The following is an 18,956-nucleotide window of genomic DNA, read 5'->3' as shown; positions in this document are numbered from 1 at the left end:
AAGCTTTGCTTTCAAGAGGACTCTGCGCTAGGACACTAAGGCTGTTGTCTTCCTCATGGTCACAGAGGTGCAGATTGCTTGTTTACTGAGATATAGTTTACATCCATCAAGTAAATTCCATGTTTGTAAAGTCAGTAGTTTTAAATACATCCACCAGAGTGTACAACCATCCCCACTATCTAATTTCAGAACATTTTCATTGCTCCAAGCAGAAATCCTGTCCCCATTAGTAGTCAGTCCCCAGTTCCGCCACTAATCTACTTCCTGTTTTTATGGATTTGCCCATTCTGGACATTTCATAGACATGGAATCACATAACACATGGTCTTATGTGACTGGCTTCTTCCATTGGCATGTCTTCAAGATTCATCCATGCAACATACATTGTGGTCCTTCATTCCTTTTTATGGCAGAATGATGTTCCATTGCATGGCAGAGCAAAACATGGAAGGCGGGCTTAAGTTGCAAGATAGTTTAATAGTCAAGAAGCAGTACCACAGGCGTGTCATTTAGAAATACAGGAGTAAATATTTTAAAAATCAGTTACAAAGGAAGTAAGAAAGTGATTGCCTGTGGGGAAGAAGAAACAGAAAGAAAGGAACAACATACAGATATTTTCCTAAACAAACCTCAAATGAAACTATCTCATTATTTATAGTATATGCACATATAACCAATTGAAATAAAAACTAAAATAAGAAAAAAAAGGAAAAAAGCATGATAAATAGAAAATACAAAATAAGATATCAAACTAAGTCTAAATATATCCATCACAGTACATTTAAATTGCTTAACTTTATCTATTAAGAAAACTAAGCCTTTCAAAATGGATAAAATCCAATCATGTTGTATTGTTAGAGACACACCTAAGAAACAACTAGAATATGGAAATATTGACATATGAAGGATGGACAAAAATATCCCTCCCAGGCAAGTACAAAAGAAAGAGGAAAGTTGGTGTGGCAATAGTGATGTCAGACAAACTAAAACTAGGGACCAAAGGCATTAAGAGTAAGATGGATATTTCATACTAGTAAAATGGACAATCCATTAATGAGATTCAGCAGTCATGAACATGTCCATCATTTTTTTTATTGTGGTACAAAACACATAACATAAAATTTATCACCTTAACCATTTCTCAGTGTACACTTCAGTAGAGTTAAGGGTTAAGGATATTCATATTGTTGTGCAACCATCACCATCATCCATCTCCAGAACTCTTTCCTCTTGCAAAACTGAAACTGTAACCCATTAAGCAGTAACTCCCCATGTCCCCACCCCCTCTAGAAACTACCCTGGACACCATCGTTCTATTTTCTGTCTGTGAATTTGACTACTCTTAAGTACCTTATATGAGTGGAATCATACAATATTTGTCTTTTGACTGGTTTATTTCACTTAGCATAATGTCCTCAAGGTTCATCCATGTTATAGCATATGCCAGAATTTCCTTCCTTTTTAAGATTGAATGATATTCCATTTGTTGTATGTATGTTCCACACTTTGTTTATCCACTCTCTGTCCATGGACACTTGGGTTGCTTCTACCTCATGGCTGTTGTGAATAATGCTGCTATGAATATGAGTATGAATGAGTCAATCAGTAGTCAATCAACAGCCATTTATCGACCCCTCACCATTGGCTAGGCACGGCTTCAGGTTCGGGGGTTACAGCAGTGAACAGCCTGACCTGAGGAGGCTTATACTCTAGGGGCGGCAGTCAATATGCACACAAATGGCACAGTCACGTGACGGCAGGTGCTGGTTGATGAAGATGAACTCAGGCCATGATGGTTCACAGAGACCGTAGTGAGCTGGGGGCTGCTTTAGCCAGGGGGTTGGTCTGAGAAAGCCTGTTCAAAGAAGGTGAAATTTGTGTCGAGACCTGAAAAGTAAGAAGGTAGCTAAGACCCGTGGAGGAAACATTCCAGGCAGAAGCAGCAGGAGCAAAAAAGCCCAAGCGTGGACTCAATCTGGAGCGTTAAAGAAGACAGGATATTGAGGCTGGAGAGTAGCACAGAGGTGGGCAGAGGCTTGAGGACAGAGAGGGAACCGGGCCAGGAGTTGGGGTGGTGGGACAAGTTGGTGCGGGGCCAGGCTAGGGTTGCCTTGAGGGCAATGGTGCAGGTAAGGGAGCTCTGCAAGGTTTCAAGCAAGGAGAGGACATGAGTTGCTTTACTGCCACATAGAAGGTGGATTTTAACGGGGTCAGAGCTGTGGTGGGGACTGGAGTTAGGCGTGCACTTAACAGCACTGAAGTAGGGAACGCAGAAACCGGTAGAACCACAAGGAGAAGCTGAGAAATCTATTAATCACAGTGGGCAATTTTAACCTCTGGATGAAGGAGTGCCTCTCTCAGTCCCGCCCCTGTCGCCCTGTAGTTCCCACTTTCTCCTAAGCCCTCTGTTGCCATCCCCCTCCCACCATGCCTCACCCCACCTCTTCACATCACTTCCCTTTTCTTCCCAGAGCCTTCTGGCCCCTCCCAGCACCTGAATGTCACTGCCAGATCCTCCAGGCCTACTCCAGACCCTAACATCCTTCCAATGACTGCCCCCCATCTCCAGCTCTCCTGGCCTTTTCCAGATTCTCCGATTTACCTCTTCCCTTCCATGTCCCCCACTCACCTCCACAACATTTCTCTTATTCCACCCTGTCTGGAATCTCAGCTGCTCCTAGGTTCCTTCCATTCCCAGTCTCTCTCTGGCAACTCAGATTACCAAATCATCCCCAGTTCTATTTCATCTAGCTCCCCTAGTCCCTTCCTAACCCTCCCAGACACTCAGTCTTTTAATACCTTCAGCCCCCAGTCCCACCAACTTCCTCCCATTTCCCACACTCCCTGCTGATCCTCCCCTTTGGTCTAGACTGGTTGGAGACTCATTTTCTAGTTCCTCCCCTGGGACCATGAGCGGATTACTTCGCACCCCTCAAAAGGGCCGTTACACTGAGGCCCTTGGTTTGCCAGAAATGAGTAAGACACAGACAAGGTTTAATGCCACCTCCAACCACCCCTGGACCCAGTGAGGAGGAAAGGCGAGGTCCCCCAGGCCCACTTCCATTTCCTACCCCAAGCAGGATGGGAGCATATGGATTATAGGGTGGGGGCAGGGCCCAACCTGGCAGCCAGGGGAGGGTCCCAGCAGCTATCGCCACACAGACCCAGCCAGAGCATGGAGCCTGCTGCAGCGGGTGGTCAGGGAGCCAGGACCAGAGGGCTCTGTTTTTGGAAGGGCTGTGATTTATCAAGATGCCTAGCCCTGGCTACACCCCTTCCCATCCATCCTGTCATCACTCAGTTCCTCAAAACTCCTCCCAGCTCTTTCAGCCCTTCCCAGACCCCCCAGGCCTCCTAGCCCCAGCCCTCCTCGCAGTCCCTCCGGTCCTCCACAGGGCTTCCGAGACTCTCCTCCACCTCCATTTCCCCCAGTCCCCCGTACATCCACTTGGGACAAGGCTAGGGACAAGGAAATCATGGCTTCATGTGTTCTCTGTACAAGGCAGACAGAAGAATAGACACTCCCAGGGGTTGGGTGAAGGGGGAGTTTTTGTTTAAGGGGTTCCTGTTTGGGAAAATGAGAAAGTTCTGGAGACAGATGGTAGGGATGGTTGCATAACATTGTGAATGCACTTAATGCCACCTGTAGTTAAATGCTTAAATGCTTAAAATGGTAAGAGCTGTGTGTGTTTTATCACAATGTTAAATTTTTAAATATTTTCCTCTAGAAACAGCTGCTGGCCACTCCCAACCCCACCCAGTCTTCTCCAACTTCCTCTAGTTGCTATTTTGCCCCATCCCTTTCCCCAGGTCTTCCCTGTCCCAGCTCAGCTAAGTCCCCTCCATTCTCCTGGTCCCCCAGCCTCCACAGCTCTCGCTTCCCTCTTGTTTTCCCCATTCCTTCCATGACCTCTAGCCCCTCTGAACCCTCCTCCTGCTCTATTCGCTCCCACTATCCCCAGTACCCCTCGATCCCATCGGTTTTTCTCCGCCCGTAAGACACCCTCCCAGTGCCTTCCAGCCCCATCTGCATCACATCTACCCCTCAATCCAAAAGAATCTGTCTGCCACTCCCCTCCCCAAGTCCAACTCAATCACCCTAATTTATTGGTCAAAATTTTTGATGCATCCCAGGATTTTTTTTTTTTCATCTCTGGGCTTGTGTGAGTTAGGAGCTATGATGGAAACCTGCCTGCAGTGGTTTAAGCAAGTGTCAGGATGTGAGAAGGGGACCCGCCTGGTCTGAGTATTGACAAGGATCTCAGGACAACAGGTGCCAATGATTCCCATGTTCCAGAGTGCCGTAGGACTCCCACAGCAGGACTTGCAAAGGAGGTGGTTGAAAACCAGTTTTGTGACCCTCAGCTAATCACCTGCTTTGAGCTCACAAAAGATTGGAGAGGCTAAAAGGTGTTAAAAAAAAATTAGACGTAGGCTTTCTTTGGAGAGACTTATACAGTAATTCCCATCCCCAACCCCCATGCCCAGCTGTGGGGAAGAGGTGGGCTTGTCTCCCCCCTACCAGTCAGAAAGCTCATACACATACGGTCAGAGATAGGCCAGGACATGGGACCCTCTACTGAAGTGCTTGCACTTGCACATGCACAAACCTCTCAAGCAGCAGAATACGAAGAAACTATTAGGGACTAAAAAAGCTGCACCCGTGCAGTTAGCGCAATTATGAACATCAAGATACAGAAAGGCCATACGCCAAGTACCACTTCTGAGGAGCTGGGAGCAAAAACAGGGCACTGCCCGTGATCCCTGCACACAGCACCTCCAAGGGGGTGGGCAGGCAGCCTAAGCTGAGCCCTCCCCCCATTGTTACCCAACTGAAGGAGCCAGCTCGCCCCTCCTCAAGCTAGGAAACCTGGTACTTGTTTCCACTCCCTCCTGCTTGCAGTACGTGTCCCAGTAAAGCCTTGCCTGAATTCCTCGTCTGGCTACTTTTCAATTTCTGTTTAAAGAGTCCAGGGACCTGAGTTGGTAACAAATTGATTTTCAGCAAAGGTTGGAAAGTGTGAAAGGGATCGTCTTTTCTACAAATGGCGTTGGAATCACTGGATACCTATATGCAAAAAATAAAATGAATCTTGACCTGTACCTCACACCAACCCCCCAAATTAATTCAAAATTCATCATGGACCTATCAATAAGAGCTAAAACTATAACACTTCTAGAAAAAAGCACAGGACAAAATCTTTGTGATTCTGGGTTAGGCAAGGACTTCTTAGATAGGAAACAAAGGCAAAAAAAGGAACAGAATTTCATCAGAAGTAAAAACTTCTGATCTTCAAAAGATGTCATTAAGAAAAATGAAAAGACCAGGCACAGACTGGGAGAAAACATATTTGCAAACACATTTATCTGGTAAAGAGCTCCAACATAGAATGTACCAGGAATTTTTAAAACTCAATAAGAACAGTTTACTTCTTTTAATGGGCAAAAGATTTGAACAGACACTTCACCAAAGAAGATAGGTGAATGGATAACGGGCAAATAAAATGATGTTCAGTATCTTTAGACCTTAGGGAAATGCAAATTAAAACCACATGAAACGGAAGTGAGGAACCAGGCCAGCTGGCAGAAACAGTGTTGAGAGGCTGTGCAGAGCGAGTGGAAGGTGAAAGCCAGAAGGCTTGGAGCTCAGCTAAAGGACAGTATTCCAGTCACTGAACTTTCAGCAACTGGACCTTCTGAAAGTCAGGATCTTCGTCAGGAAAGTTTTTCTTCTGGGAAAAAAACTTTTGCCCTGTCAGACATCCTCTTGCATTATCAGACAAAAATTTCCAGCTCAACCAAGAAAAAAATGAATTTTTTCCCACACTGAGAAAGAAACAAATAGGGTCTATTTACGTCATTAAATTACAAATGGAATTCAAAGCAATGCGGCAGGCTCTGCGTCTTCCATTTCGTCCAAGCTCAGACCTTTCACTGGGTATTTTGAGGGGTAATGATGAGACTGTTGGAAGATATTTTTAATGACACATCACACAGTGAACTGATGGGAGAGCTGCACTTGACGGTGGAACATAAACTCAGTTTACTGGGATTCAGTGTGCTGTTTATGAAAATAGAGGGGATGCATCTTGTTTATATTTGTTTTTTACTATAATTTCATGTGCACAACATTAAAAGTACAGACATGGGGGAAAAAAACCCACATAAGATACCACTATACACATACACTAGGGTGGCTACGTTAAAAAAAAAAAAAGCCAACAATACTATGTGTTGCCAGGAATATAGAGCAACTGGAACTTTCATTCATTGCTGGTGGGAATGCAAAATGATAGTCACTCTGGAAAATAATTTGGTAGGTTTTTTTTTTAAATCAAGTTTACCATACACTTACCATATGACCCAGAAATCCCACTCTTCGATACTTATTTAAGAGGAATAAAAGCACATATCCACACAGAGATGTGTATACACGTTTATAGCAGCTATATTCATAATGATAAAAATTTGGAAACAACCTAATTCTATCATTGGGTCAATAAGTAAACTGTAGTGTATAGATAAAATGAACACTACTCAGTGATAAAGAGAAAAATTAGTAATATAAGCAAAGATATGAATGGTTCGCAAAGACTATGCTAAGTGAGAGAAACCAGATATGAATGAGTGTATGTTGTGTGATTCCATTTATAATATGTAAATCCTCAAAACACGATTCCTTTGGAGAAGGCAAACGGATCAGGATAGAAACCAGATTGGTGGTTGCTAAGGGCCAGAGGTAAGAGGTGAGGCAAAGGACTCAACGAACCATTTTAGTCGACAGACATGTTCTTTATCCTGACTGTGGTGCTGGTAAGTGGTGATAGATAGTAACACTGGTGAATTTTACTTCATGTAAATTATATCTTAATGAATCTGATTTTAAAAATAGACTGCATGACAGACTTGCTGGCTACCACTGGTCTTGACAGTAAAGTGAAGGCAGTTTGCTGCACTGGAAACTGGTTCGCCTAAAATCTGTTGGGAGGAAAAGACGTGTGACTGTTTGCTGTGTACCAAACATGAGCTGTGGCAGAGCGAGTGGCATAGAGCGTGATAAAACCTGGCCAAGGGCGCCACCTGGAGGGCAGCTGAGGCCTTCGCAGCAGGAACCTGAAGCCTAGGCTGCCCGTGAGTCTAGGGGAGGTCAGACCAAGGGACTCACCTGTGGTGAGAGACCCCAATAATGGTGTGGGCTAGCAGATTTGGGAAGAACTTACAAAAGGGCCCGACTAGGTGAGGAGTCAGCTTTATACACATACCAGACCCGGCGAGATGCTGTCGTACTAGGGCTCATGGCACCAGTCAGAATAAGACCTTTCTTGCCCCTTTCCTCCCCTTCTCCCCAGCATCAACTCTGGAGGAAGGAAAATCAGCCTAGTGAGTGAGTGAGAAATAGAGTCTCAGGGTGTATGAGCAGTAGGGGAGGGGAAACAGGAGTTCATCTCACACACACACACACACACACACACTCACTCACACTTTTTCCTGTTGCATACGGCCTATCCAAAATAGATCAGGTATGGAGATCCCTTAAAAAACTAAAAATAGACTTACCCTATGCTCCAACAATCCCACTCCTGGGCATATATCTGGAGGGACCTCTAATTTGAAAAGATACATACACCACAATGTTCATAGCAGCACTATATACAATAGCCAAGACATGGAAGCAGCCTAAATATCCATCAACAGATGACTGGATAAGGAAGTTGTGGTATATTTATACAATGGGATACTACTCAGCCATAAAAATCCAAGTTAACACCATTACAGCAACATGGACGGACCTGGAGATTATCATACAGTACACTGTATGTATCATTACATACAGTGAAGGAAGCCAGAAAGAGAAAAAAAAATACCACCTGATATCACTTATACATGGAATCTAAAAAAATGACACAAATGAACTTATTCACAAAACAGAAAGAGACTCACAGACATAGGAAACAAACTTATGGTGACCAGGGGAGATGGAGGGGGGGGTGCAGGGATAAAAGGGAGTTCTGGATTTGCAGATACCAACTACTATATATAAAATAGATAAACACTAAGGGCCTACTGTATAGCACAAGGAAGTATATTGACTACCTTGTGATAGCCTATAATGAAAAAGAATATGAAAAGGAATATATATATATAACTGAATCACTATGCTGTACACCAGAAATTAACACATTGTAAATCAACTATTCTTCAATTAATAAATAAACAAAAATCATATGCAGAGTCAAGAAACAAAACAAAACAAAAACAGATGGGGAAGGTACAAGGGAGATGTTTTTCTCAAATAAACTTTTAATTATTTTTTGGCTTGTACTTTTTTGCATTTTTAATTGTGGTAAAACATAACATAAAATTTACCATTTTAACCATTTTTAAATGTATAATTCCGTGGCACCAAGTACACTAACATTGTTATAAATCCATCTCTAGAAGATTTTCATCGTCCCCAGTGGAAACCCCATGCCCACCAAACAATAACTCCCCATTAGCCTGGCCCCCCACCCCTGGCAAGCACTGTTCTATCCTCCATCTCCATTAATTTGACCATTCTGTCTGTATAGTTTTTAAAATTGCAATTACTGAAATGAGACTTTTAGAACTTGAAGTGACCTAGGAATTTTGTTGCCAAAGGAGAGTGTCCAAAAAACCCTGTCTCTGTATTCAATTCAAAAGGGTGATAATGAACCACCCCCACGGAATAAGTCTGAATGAAGACTGGGAGGCAAAAATCAAGCTTCCTTATGATGGTCCCCTGTGGGCAGTACTGGATCAACCTCACACTCACAAACAAGGGGCTTGTTTTATTCATAGGAGGAGAAATCTAGAGATACACAGGCCAGGGGAGAAGACGTTTGCAAACAACATAGCCAATAAGGGTTGGTATCTGAAATATACACAGAACTCATACAACTCAGTATCAAAAAAATAAACAACCCAGTTTAAAAATGGACAGAGGATCTGAATAAACATTTTCCCAAAGAAGACACACAGATGGCCAACAGGCACATGAAAAGATGCTCGACATCTCTAATCATCAGGACAACGGAAATCAAAACCACAACGAGATTCCACCTCACGCCTGTTACAATAGCTATGATCATAAAGACAAGAAACAACCAGGGTTGGTGAGGATGGAGAGGAATGGGAACTTCCACGCACCATTGGTGGGAATGTAAAGTGGTGTAGCCACTATAGAGGTTCCTCAAAAAAACCCTAAAAATAGAACTACCATATGATCCAGCAATTCCACTTCTGGCTGTTTACCAGAAGAAAACAAAACCAGTAATTCAAAAAGACATATACACCCCTATATTCATTGCAGCATTATTTACAATAACCCAGACACTGACACAAACCAAGTGCCCATCAACAGATGATTGGTTTGAGAAGATGCAGCGCACGCGCGCGCACACACACAATGGAATCCTATTCAGCCATAAAAAAAAGAGTGAAATCTTGCCGCTTGTGACAATGTGGATGGACCTAGAGGGTATTATGCTAGGTGAAATAAGTCAGACAGAGGGAGACAAATACTATATAATTCCACTTACATGTGGAATCTAAAAAACAAAACAGACAAGCAAAGCAAAAGAGAAACAGTGTCATAGATACAGAGAACCAACGGGTGACTGCCAGAGGGGAGGAGAGTGGAGAACGGACAAAACAGGTGAAAGGGATTAAGAGGTACAGATTTCCTGCTATAAAAGAAAGAATTCATGGGATGTAATGTACAGCGGGCCCTAGGGAAGCACAGTTGGAAAACCACTTACCTATTCCACTGTCCTCATTGTACAAGATGGGAAGACTGAGGCTTGGGAAGCAGCAGGGGTGGGCACCCAGCGGTCAGGGGCAGAGGGGGCAGGGGCTCACAGGCTCCAGCCCTTACAGAGCTCTCCTGTCCAGCAAGAGCGCTTTACAATTTCTAATGCGTTCTCACTGACAGGATCTCAAACAGTGAAACTAGGGCCTCTCCCCCGCCCCCACCTCCGAGCCAGTCCCACCAAAGCCCCATCTCTAGGGGCTCAGCAAGGACGTGGCGCCTCTGGGTGTGGGGCCTGGCAGGGTGACAGTGGTGGCCACTCGAACCCCATGGAGGTTGTTCGAATTTCCAGGACCTGGGGTGATCACTCTGTTCCGACTGGATGAGACCTCACCTCATCTGGACTCCTTAATGGGCCCGGCAGGCGAGCAGAACCCCAGTCGGTGACAGGTGCCTCACCTGAACCGGACAACAGCAACACAGGACAAAGGCCTTAACAGGTGAGCGGAGCCCGGTCAACAGGAGGTGGAAGCAGCGGGCCTGCCGGTGCTTGCTCATCGTCTGTGCCGGGTCTTGATCTCAGAAGACAGAAATGGTAGAATAACAGACCACGTTTGGCCAGTGAGAAGTGCCCAGGTTAGATTTACTGTCCGCTTAGAGAAGGCCTGTGTACATAAAATGAAAACGATGCTTGCAACGTCCCCCCCCCCCGAACTTTCAAAACAAAACTTGCTACATCGAAGCCTTCTAGGTGTAAAGAGGTTGCGCACGTAGGATAAAGTAGAGGTAGAAAATTGCACTTTGTGTAAATGGCCATTTGCTTTTTTTAAAAGAATCATAGAAAAGAAGTGTCTTTTGGAAATGACTTTTCAAAAACAAAAAACTGCCTTTTTATTGTCAATTTGCCTGGGGTAACAGTTTACACTTTGGTTTGATCACAGCCCTACTTTCCTCCTGCGCTGGGAAATTCAGAGGAATTGGCCCCAGTCATTTGGTGGCCTACAGCTCAAGGCGGCCCTGGGGAGGCAGACTGCGTTTCCTGGTCATAAATACCAGACAGGACATGCCAGGCTCTCCTGTGCGTTCCTGCAAAAACCTGGGTGCTCTTCACAGACCCTCCACTGGGTGAGGCGGGTGGGACGCATCTTGCCCTGTGCTGCGGGGGGTGGGCGGGTGTGGACAAGCTGTCACACAGCGAGGCCGCAGGGCTGTGTCTCCACCTGCTGCTGTGCCTCTGACTGCAGTAATTTAAAAAGTGAGTATGTGTTAAAAGTCCGTGGGTTCGGAAACCTAGTGTGCTCTGCATTTACCCCCTAGGACGCTCGCGGTCTTGATCCTGTTTTGATTCCTCGGGGAGCAGGGAAGTCTGTGCCGTAGTTCTCTGCATGGTCCGGGGAGTCTTCAAGGGTCCTTGAGACCTTTATTCGGGGGACCCACTAACAGCAAGACGTGATGTGCCTTTCTACTCTCATTCTTTCTGGAGTTTTCCGGAGGCCCCACTGGGTGTGACGTTACCACAGGCTGCAGAAGCAGGGGTGAGAACCCAGCCGTCTGCTGCTAAGCCCGACAGGCAAGGGACTGGCGAGACTGTGAAACGAAACCACTCTTTTATGGAAAAGAGGCTCATAAGAATGTTACTTATGTTAACATGTTTTCCACAAAAGAGTCCTCTACACGTAGATTCTGTGTTTGGGGATGAAAGGAAACTAACCAGAACTGGTTCACACTATGAGCAAAGTATTACACCAGCCAGCCAGTCAGTCTCCCAGGTGGTCTGAATTCCAGCTGAAGCTTCCCTCTCCCCTCGAGCAAGCTGCCTCCTCTCTGGCCCACGGGCACTGGATGGTTCCCAAGAACTCCTCCTGGTTCAGCATATTCAATAAGTCTCTTCAGGGTCTTCTCCCATGAGACCTGGGAGCTCCCCTCAGATGGGGACCCCACTCCCCTCGCCAGTGTCGGTCTTCTCTGAATGTTCAGGAAACAGGAACCATAGCCACGCACTGTAGGGACATTCAGGTGAGACCGTGACTGTGGAAATGCTCTGGACAAGGAAAAGCACCAGATAAACGTGCACTTTCACAAAGACCTGAAAAGCTAAGCATGAATATGGACACCACATACCAAAGATGAGACAAAAGTCTGAAATGAGATACTTGTCAAAAGTGTTCTGAGACTTTATTCGTACCTATTGAAGGAAAAAAACCCTACATACAGCTATGTGCACAAAACTCGAAAGACCAGAAGCAATACATCTCTCTGGCGTGGGCCTTAACATTACTCCTTATTTAAAACACACTAGATTTCCCCATGACTATAAAAATGACATGGTCATTGTAGAAAATTTGAAAAATAGGAGAAAGCATAAGAAGGGAAATAAAAATCACCCATAATCCCACCACTCAGAGATAACTTAACATTTTTGGTGTATCTCTTCTATGCTTAAAAAAAAGCCCACCTTATATATGTTTTACACGATTGACATCACACTAAATGCAGTTTTGTGTCCTGCTTTTTTCACTTCGCATGGCATTAGGAACATCTCCCCATGACATTACAAATTCTTGGTGAATATGAATGCACCGGCCACTTGTTCAGCCCCACGTGAGGACTGGGCGTTCGCCCCGGGCTGGGCACCACGCTGCCTGGATGGGGAGTAAATAAAAGAGACGCCAGAAAAGCAGGTGCGGGATTGCTGAATCCACAACACAAATGAATTTGGGGCTGATCTCCTTCCCTGGGAGGGAGTCCGGCTCCAAGCAGGACTTCCCTGCTTCACACGAGGGCTTGCTGGCAGGTTTCACTCATCTGAGATCAGGCCTGGCCAAGGTCTGTGTCAGGAGGCTCTGACACGAAGGTCAGCCAGGATAGGGAGCATTTCTGAACTGACAGTGTCAGTCAGTGGAAAACGCGGTTCTGCTGCTCCCCGGCTAGTTAGTTAACTCCTTTTCAGGAGCGAGGTTATCAGGAGTCAGGGTCCTCTAGAAAGACCCTGCTCCGAGCAGCTTCGGGCTTTCAGCTCCGTGGCTGAGTGAGGGTCAAAAAGCAAGAGCAAGTGACAAAAAGAGAAATCACCCCGCATGGTTGGTAAAGATAGCACTTTAAAGTCACCTGGGGTCTTCACGTGACCAGCAGTCCCAGACGTTGCTGGGGTGTCATGTTGGTGTGAAACTGGCAACAAGGAGAGAGACGAGAAAAGGGGGTGGGGGTAGGGGATGCCCCAAGTGTCGTTTTACGAGGACCAGATTGTCAAGTTCAAAGTGCTCCTAGCTTTCTTCCTCTGGAGAGCGCTCGTTACATCATGGGGTAGGCGATGACAAAATAGTTCAGCTCTGAATCGATCATCTTTCTGTACTTCCTGTAAATTTCCCGCAGTGTCCTGTCTTCTTCATTTGCCTCACATCTGTTTGTGTAAATTCTCACCTGTGCAGAGAGAGAAGCACCCCCGCATGCAGTGCACGCACACATACACACACACACACACACACACACACACACACACACACACACACACAGTAACTACATCATCCAGGCCCTGAAGACAGTCCGGGTGACAGACACGTACAGTTGTTGGCAGAATCAGGAAAAACCCAAACCCAACTAGTAAAGGTGAAATCTCCAGATTCCCTTCCGTGAAGTTGTTCATTTCCAACAGACAGACTCATGAGATGTCCGTCCCCCCACTCCCCTGATGCCCTGCCTCATCCCTGACCTTTGCCCCAGAGCAGGAGGACCGTGGCTGGACACCCCTGCCCCAACCCCGTGGAACCCACCCAGGGGAGGCTCTTACCTTGAGTGTGCGCAGGGCACACTGCCCTTCTTCCTGACTCTTGAGGATCCGCTCCACAAACTTAACATCAAGGAAAGCCCAGATTTTGAAATAAAACAACTTCCTGCAGGATAAGATGAGGAGGTGCAGCTCCTCGTCCAGAGACTCATGGTTGTTGTTGAACTCAAAAGTTAGCTTCTGGAAAAGTGCCAGAGGGGAAGACAGATGTGGTCAGAGATGCTGGGACTGGCTGGATTGTTCCATAACACATTCATGACCCACCTTTGGCCAGATAGCCATGTGGATAAGGAACACTGGACATGCTGCCGTCAGAGGATGGGATTTGGGAATGAAAGGATCTTAACCACGTTTGCAAAACTTGGAGTTTGGGGGCAATGTATCTGGAGTCTGGAGACCAAGGCGCTGGTCCCGGCCTAGCAGTAGACCAGTCGGGTGACTGGGGGTAGGGGGTTGCCCAGACCTCCATTTCTTCTGAGGAAGGGTAGCAGTGGTGTCTGCCTCTGCACTTCAGGGCTGTCTGAGTGTTAATGAGCCCTTAGCATTCTGTAATCCCTCACTGTAAATAGGGGTATTTATACCTGTGAACATTAATCATCAGCCTTCTGTGAGGTCCTTAGGAGGGACAGAATGATCCTGATTTTATAGATGGTGAGCCACCAGGTTAGAGAACAGCCCGCCCCTCTGAGCTCTTCAGTGCTTTGGGTCAGATTTGGCTTTTTGTCTGGTTCAGAGTCACACTGTTTCCTGTGCGCTGCTGTGACCAGGTGGAAGGGTGGGAGGGGCTGCTGGCCTGCTGCTCACCTGTAGAGGCGCCTCGTTGCTCAGCCTCGCAGCACTGAGCTGGGGGATAGAGGGCCTTCCTTGGCTGTCAGTCAGTTAGGAATTGGTTCCACGTACAGGAAGTGAGCAGTAGCTTTTGTCCTCTGCTGTAGTCTTGGGGGAACAGGGGAGGCTTAGTCTGGTGGCATGTCCCAGGACTTCAACTTGAGATTGAGTGAGTGTGTGTGAGCCCAGCCAAGAGCAGGCAGCTGTCGCTCCTCACAAGCCCCCTGGCCCTCAGGGCATACCTACCTGCAGGGTGTGCCGGAAGGTGGGCAGGAGGTCCGTCAGAGTGGGCCTCATGGACCAGTCTGGGTCGCTGAAGTAGCAGCTCCTCAGGCTGATGCTCCTGACCGGGATCTCCTGCAGGAGGATCCGGGCCAAGCGCTCGTGCTTCATGACTCGCTCAAAGAAGAAGTTCACCTTGAGGCTGGTGGCGTGCCTGGCCAGCTTGGCCCAGGACATGCCCCAGATGACCTGGCTGTGGGGGTCATGAACGTGGCACTTCACGTTCATGGTCCAGAGGGTACCAGCGTTGTTCTCACACAAGTTCTCCAGCAGCTCGTCGGAGATGCAGTTGTAGTTGAGGGTCAGGGACACGAGGCTGCGGAACGTGGCCATGGTCTTGTGGAACTGGAGGCTGCTGTAGACGGCGAGGTGGTGACTGAAGTAGTCCTCAATGTTGAGCTCCGACACCATGCTCTTGCTCCTTAAGTAGCTCAGGGAGTTGAGCATGTGGCAGCCTTGCTCCACGGTGAGCCTGGCCCCCTTCAGGTTGACATAATCCAGGTGTTTGCCCATCTTCTTCAAGAAGAAGCTCAGGCTTTTGATGAACGAGCTCCTGATGCTGTTCCTCCAGACCAGGCGGTCCAGTTCCAGGTGCTGGATGGAGAGAGACTTCAGACGGTTGTTACTCTTGCCCAGACATGAGAGAAGCCCTCGCATGGTGACCTGGAACTTCTTGGTTAGGACAGCGTTGTAAGGATTCAGGAATTTGATCTCCAGGTGCTCCAGATAATGACCAAATTTCTTCACATACCAAAGAGCCGACTCGAATTCGGACGCGTGTACCCTGGAAGGTCTCCCACTGAACGTGATGGTTCTGTATCGCCAGAGATCAGCTGAATACATTATCTCGTTCCACTTTCTGCAGACAAGCGCTGCTCTGGACCTGTCCCTGTCTCCCAGCCACCAGAAAACACGACGCAGGCACACATCGGGCAGAGCGGCCCAGCAGCTCTGGTCTTGAGGCTGGATCAATTGGCTTTCTTCGTCCATCAAGGAACCAGGATGTCCACTACAGCTGAGTGGTAGGCAGGGCTTCCAAAAATGAGGAGAGAAAAGCAATCACTTGTTTTCTGCGGAGAGTGAAAAGGAAGAGCCATTACCTGCCAAACACCTATTAAACCCAATGGAACAAACTTGCACCATTGGCGCCATGTGTAGGTACTGTGCTGGTGCAGGGGGTGCAATGATTAATCCACCAAGCAGTGAACACCTGCAAGAATTCACAGCCTATTGGGGGTCCATCAGGTACACAGACCAGGACTCAATTACAACCCTGTGGGAGAAGTGAAAAGCTTCAGGCATATTCATGGCGCAGGGTAGCGAAAACAAGGGGTGATTAGTTCTGTCTGGGTAAGGAGGAAGTAAAGAAGGCTGCTCAGAGGAGGTGGCGTCTGAGCTGGGTTTGGTAGGGTGAGTAGGATTTGCAAGGCAGACCAGGTTGGTGGTGGAGGAACTGGTATACTCCAGGCAGAGGGACTAAGACGTGCAAAGCTACAGAACTGTGGGCATACCTGATGTGTTCACACTGTTTGCAACTTAACTTGTGAGGGGCAGGGAGTGATGGAATCGGAGCTGAAACAGTGGGAGGTGCTGGTTCAGGGGCATCATTCTAAATGCCCTGAATGATATGATAAAGGCTGTGTCCTTGACGGATACCCACTGTCTCCTCTTCTCAAGACTTTAGAATCTGACATCGTCTCTGGATGAGAATCATTGTGTTGGGCGCCATTGCTGTTGGCTGTGTTTGTATTGGAAAGGTATAGCAGCAGAACAAGGATGAAGAACCTCAGCTGAGGCCAGGGAAGATGGAAGGATCACTCATCCAGAAGTGATGTGGTCGGTCTTGAGGTGTAGAAAGGATACTCAGGGGGAGTGGAGGAAGGATGGTTCAGAGCAGAGTCCAGGCTCAAAGCCTTGGACTAAAGCAGCATTATAGTGGGAGTGGGGGTGGGCTCGCGAGTTCTTTGGTAACTGGTGAATATAGAACTAGGAGGACTGGAAGGTCTCTGACTTGGCAGTTGGATTGTAGGTGGTACCCCAGCCAGGGTAGGAAGTCCCAGGGGAGAGCTGGGCTCAGGCCCCGCCTGATACATTGAGCCCTGGGTCAGACTTTACACAACCATCCGCTGTAATCTTCATGGCTTTGCTTTCAATGTTTCCCCTGTCTGAGAGCTCTCCTCCCTTTCTTTACCTCTCCCCAAGCCCCATTCTCTAAGGTTCAAGCCCTAGCACTCCATAAAGCTTGTATTGGTTTCTTTACCAAGTGGCCCAAGATTATTTACCATGGCTCATAAAAACTTAGAGCTGGAAGAGATCTGAGAATTGATTTTTTTTTTTAAACAGATGGAAACTGGGCCCAGAGAGGTGACAAGGCTTGCCTATGTTCAGACAGCAAATTAGTAACAGGGCCCAGGTTAGACCTGAGCTTTCTCTTGTTTCTCTTGTATTTTTTCCCTACCTCCACTTTTCAGGCCTTGGGTGCATAGGGACAAATTAATCTTTCTTTTTTTTTTTTTCCAGTTCAGGACAGACACTTGTCTGGATAAGACCTCTCTTTGATTCTAGTTACTCATTTCCTTTTAACTCTGTGTCCCACTCCACTGTTCCACACCATAGTCAACTATTCCATGTGTTTGATGTGCTTCTTTTTATTTGTGTGTGGCTTGCCAAACGTGCATTCAGTGTTTGTAAACGTCATTCGTGTTGCCCTGTGTACATCTCACCCACTGGATCTGTCATCTGAGTAAGCCCCTTTGTAGGCATCCCCGCCCTTCTCCTATCCACTTCCCCCATGATGGACCCCCAGGCCTCTTCCAGCTCCCTCCAGCACCACAGTGGCAGTGAGCATCCTCAAGGGAGCTCCTGCAGGCAAGCTCCTGTAGGGGACTTACTTTTGGGGTCTTCTCCCATGCCTTTGTCCTCACTACCCCGTCATCATCTACTGAACAGTTTGGCTCGTGCCTCCAGCTGGCCCTCCCATCTCCCATCCATACAGACTTCCACATGGGAATTGGCAGCAGCCTGCCTGTCCCCACCCAGGACACAGGGCTCCAGTGGGCTCAGCCTGCCCCCTTCTCTTTCCCCTTTCTCAGTGTCCACCCCTTAATATAGTCTGTGTCTAAGCCTGCTTCTCTCATGAAACCCACACACTCCTTAAGACTAGGGGCAGCCTCATTTTTCTTTTGAGGAGGTACTTAAACATTTAACTGATGAGGAAATAAGGTTGTGTCTTCAATCACATACAAACTACTCGAGGCTAGGGGACTCCACAGCACTTAGCAGGGAGCAAGGTACCTAAGAAAAACTAAAGCAGTCTGAAAGCTGATCAAACGAAGCCCTTTGCCCCAGCAAGGTCATGGGTCAGAAGAATTATCAGACACTTTAAGTCATAGGGTAGGGTTGGGAGAACATCTTTTGTGGGCTGGGAGAGGTGTCACAAGTGGTCCAAAAGTCATATGCCATTACCTGGACCCCCCCTCCCCACACACCCCTCTCCCCTGTGCCAGAGGCAGTGAGTGTAGTAGGTTAGATCCTGGTTCTGTCAACTGCTGTATGTGACCTTAAGGCAAGTTAGTCCATTTCTTTGTGTCTTAGTCTCCACATCTGTAAATAGGGGTAATAATATTACCTTCCTCCTAGTACTGGGGGAGTTAAATGGGCTGATACATGGAAAGCACCAGAACAGTGCCTGGCACATAGTAAATGTTATACAAATGTTTGCTGCCGTCAGAGAGTTAGTGCCAAGGTGCTTCTGCAACACCCCTGTATGGAGGTATGAACACACTCGTTTCACAAGTGGGGAAACAGAGGTGTTAGAAGGGTAGGGAAGTGTCCCAGTGAGATGGCGTGGTAATTGGGGAGATGGGATTCGAACCCAGCTTGAGAACGCTGCAACCCAGGCTTGGTTCACCACGTCACACAGCTGCCAATCCTGGAAGGAAACCTGGGTGTCCGATCGCTGGGACAGGAGAGGTGGCCCGGAAGCCTCCCGGGGGAGGCAGGAGAGGAGGGCAGCCACCCCTCCCCGCAGGGTTCTCGGGGCGTCCAGACCACCCACCCCCAGCCCGCGCCGCCAGTTACCGTTCGCTGCGCCCCGCTGCTCCGGCTGCAGGGACCGCGAGCGCTGGCCTGCTCCGCCCGCGCCGCCTCTGCCCGGACGCCAAGTCCGCCACCGCGGGGTCCGCGCCCGGGGCCCCCGTTGAGGCTAAAGGCCGAGCGGCCCCGCCTTTGTGACGCGTCGCCACCTGCGGAGCTCTGCGCATCCCCAAGGCCGCGGGGCCCAAACCTGGGGTG

The 18,956-nt window shown here is 47.6% G+C and overlaps 2 protein-coding genes across 20 annotated transcripts in view; one reads left to right on the top strand and one right to left on the bottom strand.

Annotated features, from left to right (window-relative positions):
- The window catches only part of LOC140685442 (U3 small nucleolar RNA-associated protein 18 homolog), a 61,525-nt gene that overhangs the window by 15,996 nt on the left and 26,573 nt on the right, over positions 1-18,956 (top strand). The window contains exon 7 of one of the 17 annotated variants that reach the window (XR_012060269.1): positions 10,122-10,269. The exons of the other annotated variants lie outside the window; for them this stretch is intronic. The gene's annotated coding sequence lies outside the window, so the exon portion shown is untranslated. The remainder of the gene's footprint in view (positions 1-10,121; positions 10,270-18,956) is intronic. 17 annotated transcript variants of the gene reach the window in all.
- FBXO39 (F-box protein 39) lies at positions 12,850-18,826 on the bottom strand. Of its 3 annotated transcripts, XM_072940617.1 has the most exons (5): positions 18,744-18,813; positions 18,538-18,594; positions 14,628-15,733; positions 13,557-13,733; positions 12,850-13,189 (listed from the first exon to the last, which is right to left on the bottom strand). In XM_072940617.1, exons 3-5 carry the CDS (start codon positions 15,651-15,653, stop codon positions 13,061-13,063), a joined length of 1,332 nt encoding a protein of 443 aa, XP_072796718.1. In that variant the 5' UTR covers positions 15,654-15,733; positions 18,538-18,594; positions 18,744-18,813; the 3' UTR covers positions 12,850-13,060. The 3 variants fall into 3 exon arrangements, with proteins under 3 accessions (XP_072796718.1, XP_072796717.1, XP_072796719.1); XM_072940616.1 differs by lacking the exon at positions 18,538-18,594 and having other exon boundaries at positions 18,744-18,826; XM_072940618.1 differs by lacking the exon at positions 18,538-18,594 and having other exon boundaries at positions 14,628-15,695; positions 18,744-18,820.

Source organism: Vicugna pacos, chromosome 16 (assembly GCF_048564905.1).
Source record: "Vicugna pacos chromosome 16, VicPac4, whole genome shotgun sequence".
NCBI classification, from domain to species: Eukaryota; Metazoa; Chordata; class Mammalia; order Artiodactyla; family Camelidae; genus Vicugna; species Vicugna pacos.
The sequence above is the reverse complement of the archived record's forward strand: the minus strand, read 5'-3'. Positions and strand labels throughout refer to the sequence as shown.

What these genes read in the sequence shown, in the direction of transcription:
- FBXO39 (XM_072940616.1), bottom strand. Translation starts at nt 15,653, where the DNA reads ATGGACGAAGAAAGCCAATTGATCCAGCCTCAAGACCAGAGCTGCTGG. An exon ending in CCTTCCGGCACACCCTGCAG is followed by an intron (nt 13,734 to 14,627) that starts GTAGGTATGCCC and finishes GCACTTTTCCAG; the next exon opens with AAGCTAACTTTTGAGTTCAA. An exon ending in GTGCCCTGCGCACACTCAAG is followed by an intron (nt 13,190 to 13,556) that starts GTAAGAGCCTCC and finishes CTCTCTGCACAG; the next exon opens with GTGAGAATTTACACAAACAG.